The sequence below is a fragment of the Osmerus eperlanus genome, chromosome 3 (assembly GCF_963692335.1).
Source record: "Osmerus eperlanus chromosome 3, fOsmEpe2.1, whole genome shotgun sequence".
NCBI lineage: Eukaryota > Metazoa > Chordata > Actinopteri > Osmeriformes > Osmeridae > Osmerus > Osmerus eperlanus.
Genome location: NC_085020.1, coordinates 15948210 through 15971943, shown reverse-complemented (window position 1 = coordinate 15971943; position 23734 = coordinate 15948210). Strand labels below are relative to the sequence as shown.

General features: G+C 41.4%; 1 protein-coding gene and 1 long non-coding RNA gene across 3 annotated transcripts; both read right to left on the bottom strand.

Annotated features, from left to right (window-relative positions):
* Positions 1 to 15850: 15850 nt before the first annotated feature.
* LOC134016901 (uncharacterized) lies at positions 15851 to 20057 on the bottom strand. Its single transcript, XM_062456146.1, has 12 exons — positions 20004 to 20057; positions 19651 to 19883; positions 19282 to 19460; positions 18385 to 18511; positions 18073 to 18284; positions 17713 to 17830; positions 17542 to 17633; positions 17252 to 17369; positions 17046 to 17150; positions 16752 to 16937; positions 16479 to 16658; positions 15851 to 16348 (listed from the first exon to the last, which is right to left on the bottom strand). The coding sequence occupies exons 4-12, from the start codon at positions 18494 to 18496 to the stop codon at positions 16110 to 16112; spliced, it is 1362 nt and encodes a 453-aa protein (XP_062312130.1). The 5' UTR covers positions 18497 to 18511; positions 19282 to 19460; positions 19651 to 19883; positions 20004 to 20057; the 3' UTR covers positions 15851 to 16109.
* Positions 20058 to 20377: 320 nt separating this feature from the next.
* LOC134016898 (uncharacterized) lies at positions 20378 to 21996 on the bottom strand. 2 transcript variants are annotated; one of them, XR_009929702.1, is made up of 5 exons: positions 21973 to 21996; positions 21302 to 21627; positions 21074 to 21207; positions 20698 to 20887; positions 20378 to 20602 (listed from the first exon to the last, which is right to left on the bottom strand). It is a non-coding gene; the product is annotated as an uncharacterized LOC134016898 (long non-coding RNA). The 2 variants fall into 2 exon arrangements; XR_009929701.1 differs by lacking the exon at positions 21973 to 21996 and having other exon boundaries at positions 21302 to 21851.
* Between the last annotated feature and the right edge of the window lie 1738 nt (positions 21997 to 23734).

Here is a 23734-nt window from a genome sequence, read left to right as displayed (position 1 = left end):
GCTCAGGGGAACATTTCATTTATATGCATCTGTATGTTTCACTCATTGAACAAATAAATTCAAATTCTATACTGTTTTGTTCGGCTTGACGTAGCGTCCATTATCTGGGTCGTAGGTAGGCAGCGAGGGGCGGAGCTTCAGCTCCTTCATGCGATACGCCCCTCCAGTCTCAAGCAGAGAAGAGTGATGATTTTCTCACGATTTCAAAGCTGAATTTATCATACTTGTCTGTGTTTTTTTCCATTCAAATTTGGATGGGTAGTTTGTAGGAGCCATTTCTGTGTTTTATTTTATATGTTACTTTAACGCTTGCATTTGCCTCACACGGCTGAGAGTTTGTGCCCTCTACAGGTCAAAAGGCCGTTAAATAGGAGAGTGACCTGTTGGAGGTGCGGCTGACTGGGAGCACACAGCTTTTGACCTTGCATTCTGCTGGCTTGTTTGGTCGAGGATAGGCCTCGCTGCTCTTTGTGCTCTAAGGCATTATTTATTTATTTATTTATTTTCAAACCACAAGTTAAATTTAAATAAACCAACCACATACAACGGTACTTGGACCTCTTTGGATCTCCTTTATTCCTTTATTTCATATGGCAAGCGTCAAAGAACCCCCAGTCAACGCCAACAATGTGACTAACAAATGGGACACTCCTGCAGGATAAATGGTCACCATATTAGTCAAAAGCTCGCTTTTGGATCCGGACAACCGTGTGGACTACGAGGATTGGAGCCCCAAAGCCACGCCAGGTACAGGCCGCAAAGGAACAAAGGAAAGCCGGCGCAAACAAAAGCCGAAACTGTATGGGCCTGTTATACTTGGATAAAGAGCTCTAAGTGCCGAAGCTAGTACGAATTGTTTAGATAATATTTTTGTTCAAATTATGGATCACCTTACAATCAAGTTTAAATCAAGTTGAATCAGACTTTAAATTACTAGACGAGAGTTAAGCGCTGCTTGTTAATTTAACTGCAAAGGAGCGGTGATATTTATTTGGAAAGGACACTTTGATTTTGAGAAGATTAATCCCTTTTTTGTTAAACAATGGCTGATGAAAACAGTAAGCCAGAATACAAAAATGTGCAAACTGATTTGGAGGAAACTGAAACCGCAAAGGATTTGCGTACCTCCAGAAAAATAAAGCTCGGACTGTTTACACGCAAGATGAACATTATCAAAGAATTGATGAATGACCCGTCAAACATAAAACAAGTAATGGAAAATGCAGCACGATATGGCGACTTATTGGATGAGTTTAAAGCTAGTCATAAGGAGTACCGGCATGTTATGTCGGAAAAGGAACGCGAATCTGATATATTGTGGTATCAACCTAAGAAAAAGACGAATGAATCGTTCGTGTTGGAAGTGAATGTATGGCTAGGGGAACACGAAGGGTATTTAGATGACGATAAAGAGGACGTAAATCCAGAGGACAGTGTTTCTGCAATTCATGCAAGGAAATCAGATGATGGGGGATCAAACGTCTCTTCAACCTCCTCCGCGTTGGGTCGCGCAGCAGCGGAGAAGGCTGCGCTAGAAGTTCGAGTGGCTGCTCTTAGAGAAAGGCACGCCATAGAGAGCGAGGAAGCAGAATTGGCTCAAAGACAAGAAGAATTGAGAAAACAAAGGGAAATGTTAGCTGTCCAAAGCGAATTAGATGCAGCTAACGCCAAACTCGATATATTAAGTGACCGAAAAAGTGGTGTTTCACAGAGAGACGGAATGAATGAGCATTTGGAGAAAGCACTCCGACTACAGGGAACAAAGGAATTTACTAGAATGGAACCAAAAGATGAAAAGAGGCATGGCAAAGGAACGCAAGTTGTGAGTGTTAGACTTAAATCACATGCCCTCGCCCCTCAACCAATGCAACTTCATGCCACAAAAGAGCCATATTTCCTTACATCTGTGCGGCCCCCCCTCTGGCCAGATCCATCTCCGTACAGATTCCCTGCCCAGCCAAGTCAACAAAAGTCCCGGCCACAACCCCGTAGTCACATTTATGAGCCTCTTCAAACACAGCCCTCGCAAACCACTCTACACCCTCGGGGTCCATCACAACCCCACTCAAGGCAACGGTCCCAAGGTGGTGCACCTAGGGCCTCTCATGAAGAACAAGACACGGCTCATCTCTATGACATTCTGCAGAGGCAAAACGACATTACAGCATCATTGATAAGGCAACAGGACAAGACATCTTTGCCACCAAAGGAGATGAAGGTTTTTACTAATGATCCAATTGACTACAGGTCATTTATCAGTTCATTTGAACATATCATAGAGAGCAAAACTGAACAGGCAAAGGATAAATTGTACTATCTGGAGCAATATACATCTGGTCAGTCCAGAGAGCTGGTTAAGACATGTCTCTTCCTAGATGCAGACATAGGCTTTGCAAGGGCCAAAGAATTGCTCCAAGAACACTTTGGAAACGAATACCAAGTCTCCAATGCGTACATTAAAAAGGCGTTGACATGGCCCTCCATTCGATCGGAGGATTCCCAAACCCTGAAATCATATGCTCTGTACCTCAGGGGTTGCTTGAATGGTATGAATGAAATTGCCTACATGGATGAATTAAATCTGGCTTCTAATTTGAAATTAATAGTCAGCAAATTGCCCTACAAGTTGAGAGGGGGATGGAGAGTTGAGGTATGCAATGTTCAAGAAACCACAAACCACAGAGCCACATTCCGAACCTTGGTTGAGTTTATCGAAAGACAAGTCAAAATCTTGACAGATCCTGTCTTTGGTGATATACAAGATCCCTCACCAAAAGCGCAAGGTCTACGGCCCATACACTCAGGTTCTGTGAAATCCAAATTCAATGGCAAGGGCTTCACATCCAATGCAGCCACCATTGACATTATCCCCACTTCTCTCAAGCAGCAGAGGAATAGCACGTCACCAGTCCAACATAGGCCATTCTGTTTGTTTTGCTCAGGAGAACATCTACTGGCAAGCTGTTCTTGGTTTAGAAAGAAACATCACACTGACAAGATCACATTCTTGAAAGAAAGAGGTATCTGTTTTGCATGTCTCTTAACAGGCCATATGAGCAAAGACTGCAACCAGCGTCGGTTGTGCACCATTTGCAAGAGGGCACATCCTACTGTACTGCACATAGGACAAGTGGAGCAGAACAAAGGAGCAGAAAAACAGGAAACATATAAGGAGGCGGCCAAGGAACCCAACAGGGTGAAGAACACAGGACTTGTGTCCCTCGAAACACGCAGTCAAACTGGGGCCGGTGAAGAAGAACAGTGTCTGATGTCCATCGTACCTGTAAAGGTAAAATCCAACAAAGGCAGCACGGTTATACAAGCTTATGCATTTCGTGACCCTGGCAGCTCTGCCACCTTTTGTACAGATAGGTTAATGCACCAACTAAATGTACAAGGGAAGAGAACAAGCATCATGCTGCGCACAATGGGCCAGGAGAAAACCATGTCTACTAATATAATCACTGGATTGGAAGTAAGTGGACTTCATGACAACAGGTTCATAACTCTGCCAGAGACATACACACAAACAAAGATTCCTGTAACAAAGAGTAACATACCCAATCAGAAGTCGCTATCAAAGTGGCCTTATCTTAAAGATGTCAAGATTTCCACCATTGATGCAGGCATTGACTTGCTTATAGGCACAGACGCACCCAAAGCAATAGAGCCCTGGCAAATCATAAACAGCGAAGGAGGTGGCCCGTATGCAATGAAAACACTGCTTGGATGGGTAGTGAATGGCCCAGTAGGGACAGGATCTAACAATGAAATTCAGTCTCATACAGTCAACCGAATTACAGTACATAACCTGTAGGAGATGCTGATTGCTCATTACAATACTGCCTTCAGTGAGAAACTATGCGAAGAGGGGAAGGAAATGTCCGTTGAAGACAAACAGTTTCTGAAAATCGCAGATGAATCGGCCAAAATGGTGGATGGACATTACAGTCTCAAGTTACCATTTAGAAAGGATCATGCCACATTGCCTAATAACCGTAACCACGCAGAGCAACGGCTCCAAAGCCTGAAAAGGAAATTCAATAGGAACCAGCCATTCAAAGCAAAATATACCTCATTCATGACTGACATGATCAGCAAAGGATACGCAGAAATTGTGCCAAAGGGGCAGCTGACTGGAACGGATGGAGAGGTGTGGTACCTACCCCACCACGGAGTTTACCACCCAAAGAAAGGAAACTTAAGAGTCGTGTTTGATTGTGGAGCATCCTTCTGCGGAAAAGCGTTGAATGAGGAGTTACTCAAAGGGCCTGACTTAACCAACAGTCATGTATGCACAATTACATCACTTTGCAGATGCAAGTGACCAAGGCTATGGAACTGTAAGTTACTTAAGGCTTGTGAATGACCACAACGTTGTCCATGTCGCCTTTGTCATGGGAAAGGGACATGTGACTCCTCTCAAAGGGATGACAATCCCCAGGTTGGAACTCGCTGCCGCATTTTTAGCTGTAAAAGTGGACAAGCTGCTGAGATCTAGTTTGCAGCTGCATTTAGACCATTCCATGTTCTGGACAGACAGCCAATCTGTACTAAAGTACATAGCAAACGAACACTCCAGATACAAAACATTTGTGGCCAATCGAGTTGCAGCAATAAGAGACGCAACAGAGTTATCACAGTGGAAGTACATCGAGTCAAAAGCCAACCCCGCTGATGATGCAACAAGAGGCCAAAATGCAGACAAACTTACAAACAACAAAAGATGGCTTCATGGTCCAGACGTTTTATGGAAAGAGAAACAGGAGCAACAGCAAGGGCCTGTCAGCTTCAAAGAAACCAGTTCACTTGCACTGGATGACCCAGAGCTAAAAAGAACACACACAGTGAATGCAATCTGTGCAAAGGAACAAAACGCAACACAAAGACTGATGACACACTTTTCTGACTGGACAAAGCTTCAGCTTGCAGTTGCATGGTATCTGAAGCTAAAGGAAACCTTAAAAGGACTGGCACAAAAAAAAAAACTGGGCGAGAACAAGGTGGTTACCAGGAGTAAGACAAAGGACATGCCCGCTTACCCACTGAGTGGCCAGCAGGTGAGTCTTGAAGACTTGAAGAAAGCTGAAACTGCCATCATTCAACTTACCCAATCTCAGTTCTTTCCAACCGAAATAGAAATGCTCGCAAAAAAGACACCTGAAATAAAGAGGAAAAGTGTACTGTACAAACTTGACCCATATGTAAAGGATGGAATACTAAGAGTGGGAGGCAGGTTGAACAAAGTAACCGTAGGAGAAGAAAGAAGATGTCCTGCCATAATCCCAAAAAACTCACACGTATCCACACTGATTTTACAGTACATGCATAAGGTAACAGGACACGGTGGAAGAAACCACATGCTGTCTGAACTGCGGAGAAAATATTGGATTGTCAATGCAAATTCAGCAGCCAGAAAGATTCTTACTCGATGTGTGGTGTGCAGACGACACAAAGCTCGAGTTGGAGAACAGAAAATGTCTGACTTGCCAAAGGAAAGACTTCAACCTGATTTACCTCCGTTTACCAACACCGGCGTGGACTATTTTGGTCCTTTCGAAGTGAAGAGAGGGAGAACACTGGTGAAGAGATATGGGGTGTTATTCACTTGCATGACCAGCAGGGCAGTTCACATTGAAGTGGCCAGCTCCTTAGATACAAATGCCTGTATCAATGCTCTGAGACGTTTCATTTGTAGGAGGGGGCAAGTAAAACACATACGCTCAGACAATGGAACCAACTTTGTTGGCGCAAAGAAAGAACTGCAGAGCATTGACCACAGCAAACCAGGACAAGATACAAAAAACACTCAGAGAACAAGGCATAGAGTGGACATTTAACCACCAGGCGCATCCCATCATGGAGGCATATGGGAAAGGCTGATAAGATCAATCAGACAAGTCCTCTGTTCTGTTCTTAAACAGCAGAGCATCGATGAGGAGGCACTCCAGACCATGTTGTGTGAAGTGGAAGCAATCTTGAACAGTCGGCCCCTCACAACAGTCACCACTGACCCTCAAGACTTGCACCCCCTCACACCAAATGATCTCTTACTGCTCAAAGCAGAACCAACTCTCCCACCAGGTACATTTGATAAGACTGACCTTTACACCAGACGACGCTGGAGGCAGGTTCAATATTTGTCCAACCTCTTCTGGAGACGTTGGACACTAGAATATTTACCACTACTCCAAGAGCGCCAAAAGTGGAACACCAAAAGAAGGAACTTCCAGTGCGGAGACGTTGCTTTAGTGGTGGATCCAACAGCACCAAGAGGCTCCTGGGTTGTGGGAAGAATAGTTGAAGTTTTCCCTGACCAGAAAGGACTTGTGCGCTCCGTGAGAATCAAGACCCAAAGCAGCATCATAAAAAGACCCATCACAAAGCTCTGTTTGATACTAGAGGGTGATGAAGACAAACCTTGAACACTCAAGACGCCAATGGTCTAGTACTTTCTATCTTTTCTTTAATGTGCTTGGTACATAGAAAAAGTAATGATTTCAAGGCTCCCATTCTGATTTGATTTCGTAATTGTTTTGCTTACCAAATACAATTAGGGGCCGGTTATGTAGGAGCCATTTCTGTGTTTTATTTTATATGTTACTTTAACGCTTGCATTTGCCTCACACGGCTGAGAGTTTGTGCCCTCTACAGGTCAAAAGGCCGTTAAATAGGAGAGTGACCTGTTGGAGGTGCGGCTGACTGGGAGCACACAGCTTTTGACCTTGCATTCTGCTGGCTTGTTTGGTCGAGGATAGGCCTCGCTGCTCTTTGTGCTCTAAGGCATTATTTATTTATTTATTTTCAAACCACAAGTTAAATTTAAATAAACCAACCACATACAATGGTACTTGGACCTCTTTGGATCTCCTTTATTCCTTTATTTCATATGGCAAGCGTCAAAGAACCCCCAGTCAACGCCAACAATGTGACTAACAAATGGGACACTCCTGCAGGATAAATGGTCACCACATAGTTAATAACACATTGTTCTGTGGTGTGGTGAACTTAAAACTCATTTTCAATTCCACTTTACAGGATCTTTAAATGTGTTGCTTGGCAACGATCGACTCTTTCACATTTTCACAAGGACCATTTTCTTAATACCAGGCGTGGTCTGTCAAGCTTGGTGCACTTGGTGTAAATTCAAATCACAAAGTCGAACGTAGCTAAGACCTTGTTCATATATTAGGCTATGTAAGGGATAATGTATTCCGCTAATTATGATTTCCGCTAAGAAAATGTTTTTCTTCACACAAATAGAATGTTCAGGTGTTGCGTAGCAACTCATTACTTGATGACTTCAAATCAAGGAACTCTTTGGAACGTTTTCCAAAAAGGAGGGTGGAGGCTGGAGGTGGTGCTGGATGACCGAGCACCACCTCCAGCTGAACCTCGCCAAAACAGAACTCCTCATCATCCCGGCCAAAACCTCCATCTCCCACAATCTCTCAATCACCCTGGGATCGGCGACGGTGACCCCTTCATCCTCTGCAAGGAACCTCGGGGTGACCACGGATGACGAGCTCTCCCTCACAGCCCACATTGCTGCGGTCTCCCGGTCGTGTAGATTCACCCTCTACAACATCCGGAAGATCAGGAGATACCTGTCTGAGCATTCCACTCAGCTGCTAGTCCAAGCACTTGTCCTCTCAAAGTTGGACTACTGCAACTCGCTGCTCGCCGGTCTCCCAGCATGCGCAACCCGCCCTCTCCAGAGGATTCAGAATGCGGCGGCCCGTCTGGTCTTCAATCTACCCAGACGCGCCCATGTTACCCCGCTCCTCATCTCCCTCCACTGGCTTCCCATCACGGCCCAAGATTCAAGACTCTGGTACTGACCTTTCGAGCGGTGAACGGGACTGCACCCGACTACATCAAGTCTCTCCTCCAGCCTTACACCCCCCCCCCCCCCGCCACCTACGGTCTTCTTCTGACAACCGTCTGGTGGTCCCACCGCTCAAGAGCGCCCGGTCCCAACACAAGCTCTTCTCCTGTCTGGCCCCCCAATGGTGGAATCAACTCCCCACCTCCATCAGGGACACTGACTGTCTCCCCACCTTCAAGAAAAGGCTCAAGACGCACTTGTTCCGGGAGTACAACAGCACTTAGGAATGCTTGGCTGGACCTGATGTTAGTTTCCTCCAGGATCACAATGACTCGTATTGAGAGACTTGTTGCTCTTGTTGGTTAGTTGTAACGGTTTCAAATTCTTGTACTCGCTGTGAAATATTTTACTGTTGATTGTTTTTTCTACAGGTACACTCTTGCACTCTTGTGGGGAGTTTCATGTTGTTCAATTGTAACTTGTTTAACTGCATGCTCTTATGGTTCTTCCCTTTGGCACTTATTTGGTTTTCCACCATGTATGCTTCATGTTTTGGCTGCTTGCAATGTTTGGGGCTATCTCGTTGTTATGATCAGTGACCTATGCTCTTTTGTAAAGCTCTCTCTTGGAAGTCGCTTTGGATAAAAGCGTCTGCTAAATGCATAAATGTAAAAAAAAATCATTTCTTTTCTGAAAACTGGGCCTGACACCAGCGCTCAAATGTCTCGTACTCTCCATAAACATTAAAATTGACGGTAAAATCTTCCATGTTATTGATAGTTTTTTCCCCGCAAGGTGCTACCAAATTCATAGTTATCAATGAGAGTTATAGTTAGATACAAATTACCACAACATTCCGTTAAATGACCGTACTACTTGCGGAATGATATGAAAGTGTGAATTAGAAGCACGAACCCAGTTGCCAATGACAGCGGTCAATATCTTTTTGCAGCAGTGGATATCAAGATATTACGGACCTGCGAACGAACAAATCAACAGAACTTTTTGGAACATTCTGAAGAGCCGTATAATAATCTTTAATAGATTGGGCTACTACTGACTCTGTTCTCTTCGTTCTGAGTTGTATGTTAGAAATGTCGCAATAATTTACTTATGGCCGTCGCAGACCACTAGGGGGCACTGGCGGATCACCAGTGGTCCGCAGACCACATTTTGAGAACGACTGGTCTAGGTTAACTTGTTTGAGGTGTGGATTCTAGGTACATTTCTGTCTCTCTGCAGCTTGTCAACAGTCATAGTTGCGCCATGTCAACCACACAGACACACGCCACTCAGTCTCTTAAGCAGCTTGCACACTGCCCCGACAAACGCCAACATTCTACAACAAACACCAACAGACGGGTCAGTGTGTGCCAGCAGTTTGTGTTTGTTGGTCGTTGTCGCAAGAGTTCAACATGTTCAGTCGGATCGGGTAAAGTTGCAGAATGTCTGACCAATGTACAGCGATTTCCAACAAAGTCCAACATTCTGACAGCTCGTTACCTTGACAACTAGGCTCAACTCGCGTGCATAACATCCTCGAGCTCTGTTTGATGTCGATGAAGTTTACTTTAGCTCTTTACTCACTTCTTAACCCTTGTGTTCTCAACATCCCGTTTTTTTCAATTTGAGGGAGCGCCATGATCTGTGATGCGTCCTCTAAAGACCCGGCAATTCAATCAATTTCCCGGCACATTTGCAATGTAATGCAATGCAGATGTGCACACCGCCCCCTACCTAACAAGATGGGTAGCTCGGTCAGCAGGGAGCTGAAGAAGAGCATCTACTGACGTCACTCTGCTGCGCTGCTCAGATTGCTTTTTCGTTTTCGAATTATGGGCAGTACTTTGCGGGCAGACCACGAAAACGAAAAAGCAATGTCCGCTCTGTTTTCTTTTTGATTATGGCATGAAATGTGCAGTCTTGAAGAAGAAAATGCAAATGCAAATAGAATGATTGATTACTACTTTTATTTATGAGTCCAATAATGCAGCCACATTCTTATAATGAAAAAGCATTTCTGCAAATACATTTTAATTTTCAAATTTTACATTTCAAATTGAATTTTGGTATCTATTTGCTGGGGAATATTTTGAAAATTAAATCTCAAATGTCTATTTCTTTTTCATTTTAATTAAGTGAAAGATTGAGCACTCTTGAAGAAGACAATTTAAATGCAAATAGGATGATTGATTACTAATTTCATTTATGAGTCAAATAATGCAGCTACATTCTTAAAATGAAAAAGCATTTCTGCAAATGCATTTTAATTTACATTTTGGTCACGATTTGCTTCCATACGACAGAGTCTTGGGTCTCGGAAAATATCATTATTTTTGGGATTGGACGTATAGTTTTGCGTCTAGGTTAACTTGTTTGAGGTGTGGATTTTAGGTACATTTCTGTTATTCTCTCGCCCTCAGCACGTTAGCAATCATAGCTGCACCATCACCGTGGCAACCACCACTCAGTCTCTCACACAGGTGATTGGTATTAGCTTATTAGTGGAATCACAAGACGAAGCTATAGACCAATTATCACCCTACGTCACACGACTGTCAAGCATGCTCAACTGCGCATGTCGGATGCAAAAGACGAACTTCTCCCGGGTATAATACACTTGGAGTGTCGATCAGGTCATCATATATCTCTGGCCACTGGATTTCAGGGCTTGACATTAACTTTTTGAGGCACTTGTGTTTTAGACAAGTACATTTCCGTTTCATTTGTCCATGCACAAAAGTCACTTGACCCCGATACCTTTAAATAGCCTGACCAAGTGATCGGGCAAAACTAGCGTGGCTAACGGAGGTCACTTTCTCAGGCAAATGACGAATGAAACAGGCTCGGTTAAAGAAATCCGAGATGCTGGCTATCTTCAGCAGGCTCGTATCTACAAAAGGTAGTCCTCCCTGATGTTTTTAGTGTAGAATGGAGTGAACGGGCAAAACTAGGCTGGCTCGGGCAAAACTAGCCTGGCTAACGGAGGTCGCTTTCTCAGGCAAATGATGAATGAAACCAGGCTTGGTTAAAGAAATCCGAAATGCTGGCTATCTTCAGCAGGCTTGTATCTACAAAAGGCAGTCCTCCCTGACGTTTATAGTGTAGAATGGAGTGAAATACAACATTGTGCACACTGCCAGTGAGCGACCCGAGTCTGACTGAGGCTAACGACGTCAAAACAGTGTAACGGGGACGCAGTCTCACTCAGATTGCCAGTTTTACACAAATCACAAAAATAATCGGACCAGCTGGCTAAAAGCAGAATTCCCATATCTCTTGAAAGCTTGACTCGACTCGACTTTTTAGGTGTAGAATTGACTGTAAAACTGTAAAATTATGAACTTTGTGCCATGGCGTGAAGACATGGCTGCCGCCTAAGAGACTATGCGGTCTACCAGGCAACATTCTCACTCTCGCTGTTGGGTTACGAAATTTCAAGACTTTCGTAACCCAAATCAAAATTCTGATGTGACAGATCAATGGGGAATCGCTTTCTCTCTTAAAGGCTGTCCTCCTCGACCTTTTTGGTGTTTTTAAATCGAACTATTTGTATAATCCGTGTACTTCTCTAGCCATTATAAAGGCTATCCTTTCCCGGTTTTCTGCAGCCACATTGCGCGCGCATCCCGAATGTTTACAAACAAATAATTGGTCTATTCAGTCACCTCGTCTCATTAAAAGACTAAGAGCACTACTATACAACTACTACCACTACTGGTAGTACTAGTGCTGCTACAACTATTGCACCTGCTGATATATCTTATGCCACCACTACAACTACTAATTCTGCAGATGCTGCTAATATCTCTTTTACTACTATTGCTAATGGAACTGTTTTATTCTACTACGCCACTGATACTACTGTATCTGCTACAGCTATAACTATCCCAACTATAATTTCAGCTACTAAAACGAATATTCTACTTCTTCTACTACTTCTACAGTTTAACAGTTCAGCTTTTTATTTAAGCACTTAGCGTTGTTAGATGATGCAGTTCAGCTTCCACACTCCCTCTTTTGTGTGACTCACACATTTTTGAAATTCATTTCAGCTTGCGGGTATTTTTAGTGTGTTTGCTGCAAGCAAAAACACTTGTTATTCTGCATACTTATTTTTTTATTTTCCTCCCACTTTTTTTGCTCGCCTACTCCTTTCACACCGTTTAAGCTAGAAACACTGTTCAAACTTCACTTGATAAAGTCTGAACTGCTCTAGTGTGCTATTACTTTTCTCACTGATAACTTTAAAAGTTTTTAAGATATTAAAGTTTAAAGTGCTAAAAAAAATGAATGGGTTTCAATGGTTCAGAATGTTCAAGTCAAATTCCATTGTGACGTCATGCACTGACAGAACTGTTTCTCACCGCGTCAATTTTTGACACTGTTTAACACTTTCCTGCCTGAATATGCAGACTTTTTCAAATAATATACCTGAACTGTTTTGAAGACAAGATTTAGGGCTTTCTAATGATGTAAATATTTATATGATCATGTTAGGCAAATCATCCTTTATCAAGACGATTTCACGGAGCCATTCTGACAAATCTTCTCCGTCTGCATTACTTTTTTAGAAAACCTCATTTTTAACCACTTTCAATACAGGATATAGGATAAGTTAGAGCATATGAAATGTGCGTACTTTTGTCGTGAATTCGGAACAGCAGACAGATTTAAGATAGACTATTTTGTTTAAAAGTTATGACCACTGAAGTGATGAGTGGGATAACGCAATTCCAAGCTAGCGCGATGGCTCTCCATAACTAAAAACGGTTCGACTTTTTTCCACAATCGACCAAATTGGCCAAATAAGGTATGTACATTGATCTTAAAGTGTACATAATCTAGCTAGATCATTTTTCTTTTAGCAAGTTTCACAGAAATCTGCAAAAATCGGGGCTCAAGACTGTCATAGCTGACCGTCACGAAAGTGTTTTACTGCAGCTGGCGTTACTACGAACAAATGCTTCGTAACTGAAAAGTTTTTACTTTTAATCAGTGTTGGGAACGTTACCGAAAATTAGTAATTAGTTACAGTTACTAGTTACTTATTTCATAAGTAACTGCATTACTTTACTAGTTCCTGCATAGAAAAGTAATTAGTTACAAGGGAAAGTAACATTTGTGTTACTTTTAATTCCCTGCTTCTATTATAAAATTAACGCACACAGATAGTTATAATAGTTTAGTGTTGCAGTGGCACAGTGTGGGACAAGACAACTGTAAAATGTTATATCATTGTATGTTGCTAATTAGTTGCCTGAAGGCAACGGACACAACTGTTGGCATAGGTCGCATGTCTTGACAACATACCTGGCAATCAGTCTGTTTAGTTCTGCCTAGTGATGTGTCGTTCGTGAACGATTCGTTCATTTTGAACGAATCCTTACAAGGACTCGGGAGTAACGAGTCCTCTCAAAGAGTGATTCGTTCATTTTCTCGTGGCCGCGCATCGGGACTGTTGCATAGGCTCGTCCAAGTAAACAGAAATGATTCGTTCATTTCCCGACTCGGTCTTTCTACGAGTCTTTAGATCATTTTTCACGTGACCTGCATAGGCTCTGTACTGGTAGCTAGAGGAAACCAACGATTCGTTCATTTCCCGACTCGGTCTTTCTACGAGTCTTTGGATACTTTTTTCACGTGACCCGCATTGTATTTTTTAGTAGAGGAAACAGTTTCCCCATTCCCGCGTGGCCGCTGTTTTAGTAAGACGTGAATGATATTCGCTCAAGTCATCATACTGACTGGTTTTGTTATTTTCACTTTACATTTACACTTACAGTTTAGTGCAGTGTAATTGTTTGCCGTGATAATTAAATGCTAGTGTGATAATAAATGACCAAATCATACAAACTGTCATGATACATTATTTTAATGCAAACATTTCTTTCAAAATAGTATCTGCTGGTGCACATGTCATGCACTACCCTACATGAGAATATGATACGTGTTTGCAGTGGACGGATACGGTTAGTTTCTCCATCTTGAAACTGAAACCTACATTCTAGGTTAGAAATGTTGCAAATGATTAACGGTTGCTACGTTACAAGAAACAAGGAACCAATCCGATTGGCCAACGCTCTTCATCACTATATCTAACTAGAGAGCTAGAAACACTGTTCAAACTTTTTTCTGTTTCTACATCTTTAATACTTTTCAGAATCAGAATGGGTTTTATTTGCCATGAAAGTTCACACAGACAAGGAATTTACTGTGTCAGGAAGGTGCACACATTAAACATAAGAATCTTAAATAAGAAGTGTACAAGTCTAACTAATGCTAAGGGGATAAACATGTAAAAAATAAAAAATACAATCAAATATAAAATAGCTATAGTACAAATAGGGCAACATGTCTTGTGCAGATAAAGTGATAAGTGGTCAAGTCAGTGTGAGTCCTTGGCCTTGTTGAAGAGGCCAGCAGCGGATGGGAAGAAAGTGTTTGTGTGGCGTGAGGTTTTGGTCCTGATGGACCTCAGCCTTCTGCCGGAGGGGAGTGGCTGAAACAGATTGTGTCCAGGCTGGGAGGAGTCGGCAACAATCTTCCTTGCTCGCCTCAGGGTCCTCGAGGTGTGCAGGTCCTTGAGGGTAGGCAGATTGCAGCCGATCACCTTCTCAGCAGTGCGGATGATACGCTGCAGTCTGCTCTTGTCCTTGGCAAAAGTGTACCAGATGGTTATGGAGGAGGTGAGGATGGACTCAATGATGGCTGTGTAGAAGTGCACCATTATTGTCTTTGGCAGATTTAATTTCTTCAGCTGCCGTAGGAAGTACATCCTCTGTTGTGCTTTCTTGGTGAGGGAACTGATGTTCAGTTCCCACTTGAAGTCCTTGGAGAGGATAGTGCCCAGGAAGCGGAAGGACTCCACAGGGTTGACTGGGGAGTCGAGTCGCACAGGGTGATGGGGGTGACTGTCTTAAGAGCATTGAGCTCTAACATAACGCTTTAACATTTATGAAATTAAATAAAATACCCTTTTCATCACTCTTTATTTCTCCTTTTTCAACCGTAAGAAAATATTGCAATGCATAACAATGACAGATATACTTTTAACACTGTCTCACCATTTTGGTTTCAAAGCAACACTTTTTTCACCTTCATACTGCTGACATACTTTTGTGTGATGATACTATGATATTGATAACTGTTATGCAATATACTCTTTATAACTACATTTTCTCATTTTTCTAACTTCAAACCTTTTTCGGTTTCTCAGTCTTTCATTCTTTAATACTTTTAACGCTTAAAAATTTATGAAAGTCAATAAGATACTCTTTTCACCACTCCTTTTTCTCCTTTTTCAACAGTAAGAAAATACACTTTTTCTCACCATTTTTTTTTTAACCCGTTAAGGAGTAGCGTCACACATATGTGATCGTTCGAAAGCGGGCCCGTCACACGTGTGATTCTGAACATTCCAACCGACTTTCCGATAGACAAAAACTATATGACAAACGCTATAGTATGGCTTCAAAATTTACAATTAGGAGGCTAACAAGTAACACTAGCAGGTAGTAGCATTGCTACGAGTATTATGCTAGGTTGCTAAGTAACGGAAGCTAACTAAAACTAGCTAGCTTTCGTTTATGAAAAATAACTCACTCTGGTGGAAGCGTCGGTAATATTTAGAACTCACTCCTTAAAAGGTTTAAAGCACATACCTCTTTGTGTAAATCTTTGTAAAACCTTCTTCATTATTCAAGCCATCAAAACAAAATCGTTTCAACTGCATTCAGCAAACACACACATTTTCTTCAGGAAATGTACCTTTCTAGTTTATTTTTGCCCCCCTAAGCATCCGTCAATATTTGGACTACATAGACAACGTAGGTGTCAAAGGTTTCGTCTTGGTAGCGATTGAGTTGCTTCTTTTTTTTTTTTTTATGTTCCGTTGCACGGTTTAAGTTGAAATTAAGTTTTTGTGGCGAAAAGTGAAGCTAACGGTGGCTAACTTGCTACCCACAGTCACTGACGCTACTAACGTCACGAAAACTCGCGTGACTACCTCTAGTAAAACAAAAACCCGAAAACGTTAGCTAGGTCACCAACTCACCCATGTTATAAGTTAAGTGTTATGTTCTACCACTCATTTACAAATAATGCTCTGTGCTCTGCTGCAGTCATGCTCTGGAGGCAGCCTCTGTTGCAATTGACTCGCCTGGGCCATTACAGGTAGAGATCAAAGGGAGAGAACACATAGTATACATCACAGTATATCAAGTTAGGTCTCAGGCGATTACAGCTGTGACTGAGTGATTCAAATCCAAGTGACTTGAGTTCAATTCTCTGCATCCTCCTCCTCATCACTATCATCATCATCCGAGCTGTTGCCACGTTGCCAGTCCATGTCTTCCTCCATTTCCCTGTCCTCCTCTTCCACCAGTCTGTTACTTGGTTTGAGAGTGCATCTGTAGGTGCCTGCTATGGTCTGCTGTTGGAGTCTCAGGTCTTGCAGTCTTCTCTTTAGTGCACTGATGAGGCCCTTGGACCCCTCCTCGGTTAATCCATTTGGCAAGCCTGGAAATGTTGTTAATTGATGTTGAAATTAATTTACCGAAGACTATACTAGCAGGATTGGTTTCCACTTAAATAGTTTGACCTATAAATTTGAAAGTGCATGTAGCCAGATAATTTGATTTACACTTACTTCCTGTCTGTGTGCTCACTAAAACAGTGCCCATAAGTGTCTGGACCTTTGCCACTGAGTCCTTGAGGTACTGGCAGTGCTGCAGCATCTCCTTCACAAGGATCTGCTTTTCCTCTTTCAGTCGTGAGGCAAGCATTACGTGGTCAAAGAGCTTCTTCTTTGTGAGGATGTCCACACCGTCTGTAAAGGAATAAAAACATTTGACATTAATAAACACATTACTATTAATTGACATTTTATATGCATACTTAAAGTTAAATCTTGATGCAACACCTGTGTTCTGTTCCTGCCAAGGCCAGATCATGCTCTCTGCAGCTTTGTTAGAGAGTTTCTGCACAACTAAGTCTGTGTCCACAAGGTCACCATCAGGCTGTTGGTTGTATCTCTGGATGTCTTCCAGCAACCGTTTCTTTTCCTGGGCTATCTTTTGAGTTATTTTCTGTCTCCTTTTGTTGCGATCTGCAAATACAGTAAAAACAATAGTACGTAAAAAGAGCTGCCATGGTAATGAAGATATCAGTATAGCCTAAGATTTATCTGCATTAGTTATGTTTACACTATACATACCATTCTGTCTGTAAAGGTAGTGCTTTTTCTGACAAATGCTCACAAAGAGTGCTTCGATTGTGATCTGCAAACTTTGAGCATCAACAGGACCAGGTGCTGCACTTCCTTGATTAAAGATAAAATAAATAAACTTTTAACATTTAAGCTACAGATATGCATTACAACCAAGTGACTGAGAGTGTTTATATATTAAGTATTTTTCTTACTGCTACTGGCCCACTGCTTGACATCAACAACCCATTGTTTCAGCATGTCATCACAGCAATGCAACTGCTCCTGCATTGTCTTCAGGCTCTCAGCTACATCCACAGTCTTCTCTACTGTCTGAAAACAGCAATACAGAAGGCAGTCTTTTAAACTACCAGAGGTCCTGTACCACTGCAATGTCTACTAGGGGGTACTATAACAACGTGATGAATTTTGGGTATAATAAGTAAAAGTTACGTTTAAATGTAACTGCTTTAAATAGTTAATCATCTTCAGTACGTGAACATACCTTCTTGAATCTGGAAGACAAGGCTATATGGAGGCCATTCTCTTTCCGTTCATTCCACCCCATAGCATGGACAGTCAGCATGTCAGTTCTTACTGTGAAAAACAAAATAAAAATACAATTTTGTAAAACATGTACATTTGCAGGCTGGCAGGGGGAAATAAGCTTACAAACCTGACTTGGCCATATACTTGGTGGTAAGGGCACATCTGGAGAGAAAACTATTCACTTTCTCAACTTCTTCACCAAGAGTGGTGCCGGCACCCTCCTGGTTCCTTGCAGTCCACAGAATCTACAGGAAGAAGATAATGTGTAAAGCGGTGTGGACACACGATATTAAAGCATATCCTGAGATTACCAACTTTAGAGGGCAGCACTTAGGGGCTACAGAAAAACTTTAAACGCACTCCTAGGTTATTGTATGGGTCAGTCCAGACCACTGTGGTATGGCTATTGTCATTTATTATGGCATTTTACACTCAGTTTGCCACATCATACTCTAAAATGTAAAGGTCAAGTAGCTAAAAGCATCACCTCGCATTTTGTATTGTGGGCTTTGGCATGCATCACAGACAAGCAATGCCTCATTTCCTGAAGGGGTTGAAGATGAGGCAGGGCCTCTGACACTTTTGTCAAGTATGGCACATATCGGCAGGTCACATCCATGGCCAAAAATGTAGCACTCTGGAACTCTTTTTGGAGAAAAATTGGATATGCAAAGATTTCTCCTCTATACATATTCAGACCTTTACAAAAAAGCACAATGCACATGAAAGAGGCATTAGATCATAATATAAATATATATTATTTATATTTTTACTACTACTTAATCAGACCCATACCAACCTTTGAGAAGAAATCCATGTCTACACACAGCAATTTCCACACCTTCTTCATCCAACTTGTTGGCCCGCTTTGAAGTCTCTCTTGCTGCATTCCATTGGGAGTCACCACACATCGCTTTTCCTGCAGTCTACCAAAGTAAATCATTTGAACATGACAATAGTTAATTCAAGTACACTAGATTGCAGGACTGTTCACGCAAACTTTAACTGTCAAGATTCTGTCTTTTGATGAAGAAAGTGTTTTGACACTAAATGACAACACAACACCAGGCTTAGGTCTCAATCATGTCTCTCCCGGCTCTGAAGGCCGGAGGACCATCTTTTATAGGGCACAGGAATGTAAACATAGATAGTGACAGTCAGGCAGTAATGACGTTACAACAGTCTCAGAGAAAGAGATTCACAGCTCCCAACACATGACCACTCAGACTAGAGAGATCATAGTTGGCGCTCTCCTTGTAGTCATGACAAAGGACGTTTACCCAGTACTTTCTCCTGATCCCGAACATCTATTAACCCTGACACAGACACAATCTACTCTTATTAATAGCAAGCTTACATGAGAACATACTAACTAGTATCCAATGACTAGTTCTATTGATTAGTGAATAATGTAAGCACACAGGAAATCGCAATTTCTTCCACACTTGGCCTGACCTATCTTACATTTGAAGGATAAAGCAATATGCAGTATGAATGTACTGTGCCCCCTGGATAAGAATCTAGTGCTGGACACCTCAGAGTCTTGGGCTAAAAACACTCCATCGAAGAACCCTGGCTCTTCACTCCTTTAAAACAATGTATTATGGAAAAACATTGACATTAACAGTGACATTAACAGCTGGACATACTGTATATTAACTACATTGGCTGTTTATAATGTGTGCACAGAACTCACTGGTTTGTTTTCTGGAACCTGTACAACTTTCTGTTGCCATCCACAGAAACAGCCACCATTTCAGGGCTACAGGCTGGACAGACCAATGGCTCTTTTCCAAGAAGTTGGTTCTCTTCATAGTTGCAGTACACAAATTGCAGAAAACTTCTCTGAAATGCATCTGCATTCACTTTGCCAGTCTAAAGGAAAGAATATAATACAGCTTTCAAGAACAATAAACTACATATTTGCCTTTGTATGTTTTGTATGCAACTTTTCAAATCCATAAGGATGCAAATGACTTTTGTGTGGTAAGGTCTTCAGTCTATTATCTGAAATATGTTCTACCTACTACAGCCACTTGTGGACCCTGAACTGCTTTTTACTTACTCTTCCATATTGCTTTGTTCTCTGGTCCAACATTGCTGTAAAGGCTTGTCTGGACATTCCTGGAGCTGCTGTCTTCATAGCCTCAAAGGAATGGAAGAGATCTTGGTGGAACAGTGTCTGTGCCTGCATGGTAGCGGGCCAGTAACCACTCTTTACAAAGTCACTGACTTCTGGAGCCCATTTCTGGTTGCAATGTTTGCATGTTAGCACCGGAACGTGAAGATCATAACGGCCTGAGAGCACATGAAAGGCAAATCAATAACATGAAACCAAAGTAATGTGTTATATAAAAAAATTCAACAGTTTAACAAGATCCTACCATTTATGCAAACTAGTATGATGGATCTACCAACAGAGACTGCTGCATCAGCGGTGTCACAGGAGCATATCCTTTGAGGTAGAGCTGTTGGAAGAACACAATCTGCAAGGCAAAGAACCATAAGGTATACAATTAAGAATGTTTGGGTTATGAGTAATGACTTGAATAACACATTTCAATTTCAGATAAGAATGATCTGTTAAGAAAATTGTCAATCAATTGAAAAAGAAACGCCAATCTTGTTCACAAATGATGTATTTTCCATCATGGAGTGTTTCACAGACTCTGTTGGCGAGATGTATTTGAAAAATCCATCCATGATGATTTGCCTGTTGTGTAGAGTGTGGTGTTTATGTACCAAGCCATCACACTCAGCACAAAACCACTCTGAGGGCATACATTCCGCACAACGGATGACAGCTTCTTTCACGTGACAGTGATTGCATGTCATCTGGACGATGTTCTCAGCAGAAAGTAAATTGTCAAGGTTCTGTGGCCTCGCCTGTTGCCAACATTGTTGGACCTCTTTCTGCCTTTGACTCCAACTGGACAATGGTGGCTGCTGAACAAAATCTTGCGATTCAATGTTCTCTGAGTCCTGTAGAAGGTCCTCAAGCTGCTGCATATTAAAAGCTTCAAAAGGGAGGAGAAAAAAGAATAATATCATAACTTCAACATTGCCACAACACACTGTTGAAATACAGCATTTGGAACAAAAGATTAATCACCATGGTCTAGGTGTTGGCCATGGTCTAATGGCTGTGAAGAAGAAACATGTCCTCCTTTGTCTGGCCTTGATGTTGACTGCTTTCTAAGGGCTCGTGGGCGCTGGTGAACAATGTCCCCATTGTGGTCCCTCTTCTTCCAATGAACAGGTTTTGGTGATGCAGTCCTAGTTTTCTGTCTGTTCTTCTCTGTCTAGAATTACAACATGGTTTATGAAAGGTTTACCAATATGGGAAATGCCTTCGGACTACTGACAGAAAAGCAGTTAAAGTAGTGTAACCCTTCTGATTCATGTCTTTTAAATACGCCTCCATGTATCTTATATGGACTGGTAAGAAGGAATACTGTTAACTATAGACAAAACAGAAGCTACTTTACCTCTTCTGTCTTGAGATGTTCAATAAATGTATCTGCACTCCTGAGCTCATCCTCCAATTCCATCAACTGCAAATCACTCATCATTGAGTTGAAAGAGCAGACAGACAAATGGGCAGATGGCGAGTGGGATGTTTCTTTGGGACACAAGAAAGTGCAATATTAGAACACTTTGAATACAAATAGTAGATAATAGACTCAGAAGTACAAGGAGGCCGGGAACGTAGCTACCAGGTTGTAAAAACAACGATCTGGCGGTGAGTGGAGGGCAAACCAGGGTATGTCACCGCAAGTTATTGGGAAACTGGACCGCTGGTGTGGATCTTCTGCAGGTAGGATGGACTGGATCACTGGAGCCTGGAGATGCACACAAACACAGACAAACAGAAAGACAGAAACAGAAAGACAGGCAGAGCCTGTGGAGGGCGTAATACAGGTGACAGAGATAGGTGGACACAGGTATACACAGGTACGTCCTGATAAATTATGAAATAGGCTACTGTAAGGCAAGGATATGGTGAGGTAATAAGGATATTCCAGAAAATGCGTGACTTGAGCTGCAAGTAAGAAAAGATAAAAAATACAATACAATAAATGTCATACCTAGCAAGCTATGAGATGTAAAAAGGACCACGCCAGCAAAGATAAACATTGGTCTGAGTCCAATGAATGTGCACCGGTTCATGACCTTGCATGACATAACGTTAGACTAGCTAGCTAGCTAGCACAGTGTATTAGCCTATTTTTGCAGTTTACAAAGTCAATTAATTTATATTGGTGATGCAAAGCACCGGGCAATGGACGTCAAACATAATAACATTAAACCAACCTAAAAAACAATTTTACAAAACTGTATAGGATAGTATCTTAAATATACGTTTACCTCATCGATAATAGCTTACCTTTTCAGAACGAGAGAGCGGAGGTTTGGTTGACAAGAAGTAGTTCCAGCCAGATCTTGAGTGTCAAACTTTTCAGCGACTTGTGTGTAATAATAAAATTACAATAATGTTGGATAATTTATAGGTTTTGCTGTCAGTGCATTTGACATGCTTGCTTCCATGCGCTTAAAATTATGATTAAAATTATGATTAAAATAAAATGATATTCCTCCCCCGCCGGATTTGTATTTAAAAATTTTTTTTATGCATATAGACTACGTTTTTAGATTGTTTTATTTTGTATCAGTACATTTTATAAATAACTTTTATGTCCTTAAATAAGGTTTATGTCATTTATAACGTTTATGTCTTGGATATAACAAAAAAAATCACGTTGAAAGCACATCGGCCGGATTTTTACGAAATCACCCGACTTATTTTGGTGACGTTTCGTAAAAATCCGAAAGCCACTCATCAAAATCTATGGGAGACCTAATGCGTCAAAATACAACGCCATATTTCACAATTTTCTACGGGAAAAGCCGAACATATTAACGTGGAAGTCAATGTGCGTCCCTAGGCGTCAAAAAACGACGAAAAAGGCGTCCCCCGGCGTCGGTGGGGCTCGACGCCAAAGGGCTCTGCCCAAGCGTCAATATTTGACGAGTTGGGATGAGACTGGGTTGATTTCAAACGGTCATAATTCAAAATTGGCTGAATATTTGAAAAAGCTGAATCATTTGGGAATAGCTGAATGTCTTGTGAACATTTTAAAGGTTGAATGGTGTCTCTAGCGGAAAGTATGCTGAAGTAGTTACGTTTGAAAGAGGAGGAAGCTTTTTAATGATTTGAAAGGATTTACCATTACTTTTAATGGGAGAATAATTTGCACAAAAACCTTAATGTCTTAAAAAGTATAAAAGTGAGAAATACCAAAAGTCATAGCCAACATCTCCTGAAGGAGCTGAACGTTTTGATACAAAAAATTGTAGGAATCGGTGAAAGTATGCAGAACTAGTTAAAGGCCAAAAAACGGCGGAAGAACTAAGAAGTTGATATAATAATAATAAAGAGAAACAGGAAAACAATAGTGAGAATGCTTCACAGCATTCTCACAATAAATATATATGTGAGAGAACAAAGGTTGTGCCCTTGCCGAAGGCAAAGCACACCCAACTACAAAACTAATAATAACTAGAAAGGTACATTTCCTGAAGAAAATGTGTGTGTTTGCTGAAAGCAGTTGAAAAGATTGTTTTGATCGCTTGAATAGTGAAGGTTTTACAAACATTTTAAAAGAGGTATGTGCTTTAAAAACAAAATGGTGAGAAAAAGTGTTAAAAGTATATCTGTCATTGTTATGCATTGCGATATTTTCTTACTGTTGAAAATGGAGAAAAAACAGTGATGAAAAGAGTATCTTATTGACTTTCATACATTTTTAAGCATTAAAAGTATTAAAGAATGAAAGACTGAGAAACAGAAAACTGTTTGAAGTTAGAAAAATGAGCCAATATAGTGATGAAGAGTATATTGCATAACAGTTATCAATATCATAGCAGACAAAAGTATGTCAGCAGTATGAAGGTGAAAAAAAGTGTTGCTTTGAAACCAAAATGGTGAGATAGTGTTAAAAGTATATCTGTCATTGTTATGCATTGCAATATTTTCTCACAGTTGAAAAAGGAGAAAAAAGAGTGATGAAAAGGGTATCTTATTTAATTTCATAAATGTTAAAGCGTTATGTTAAAGCCATTTTATATTTTATTTCATTCTAACCCTT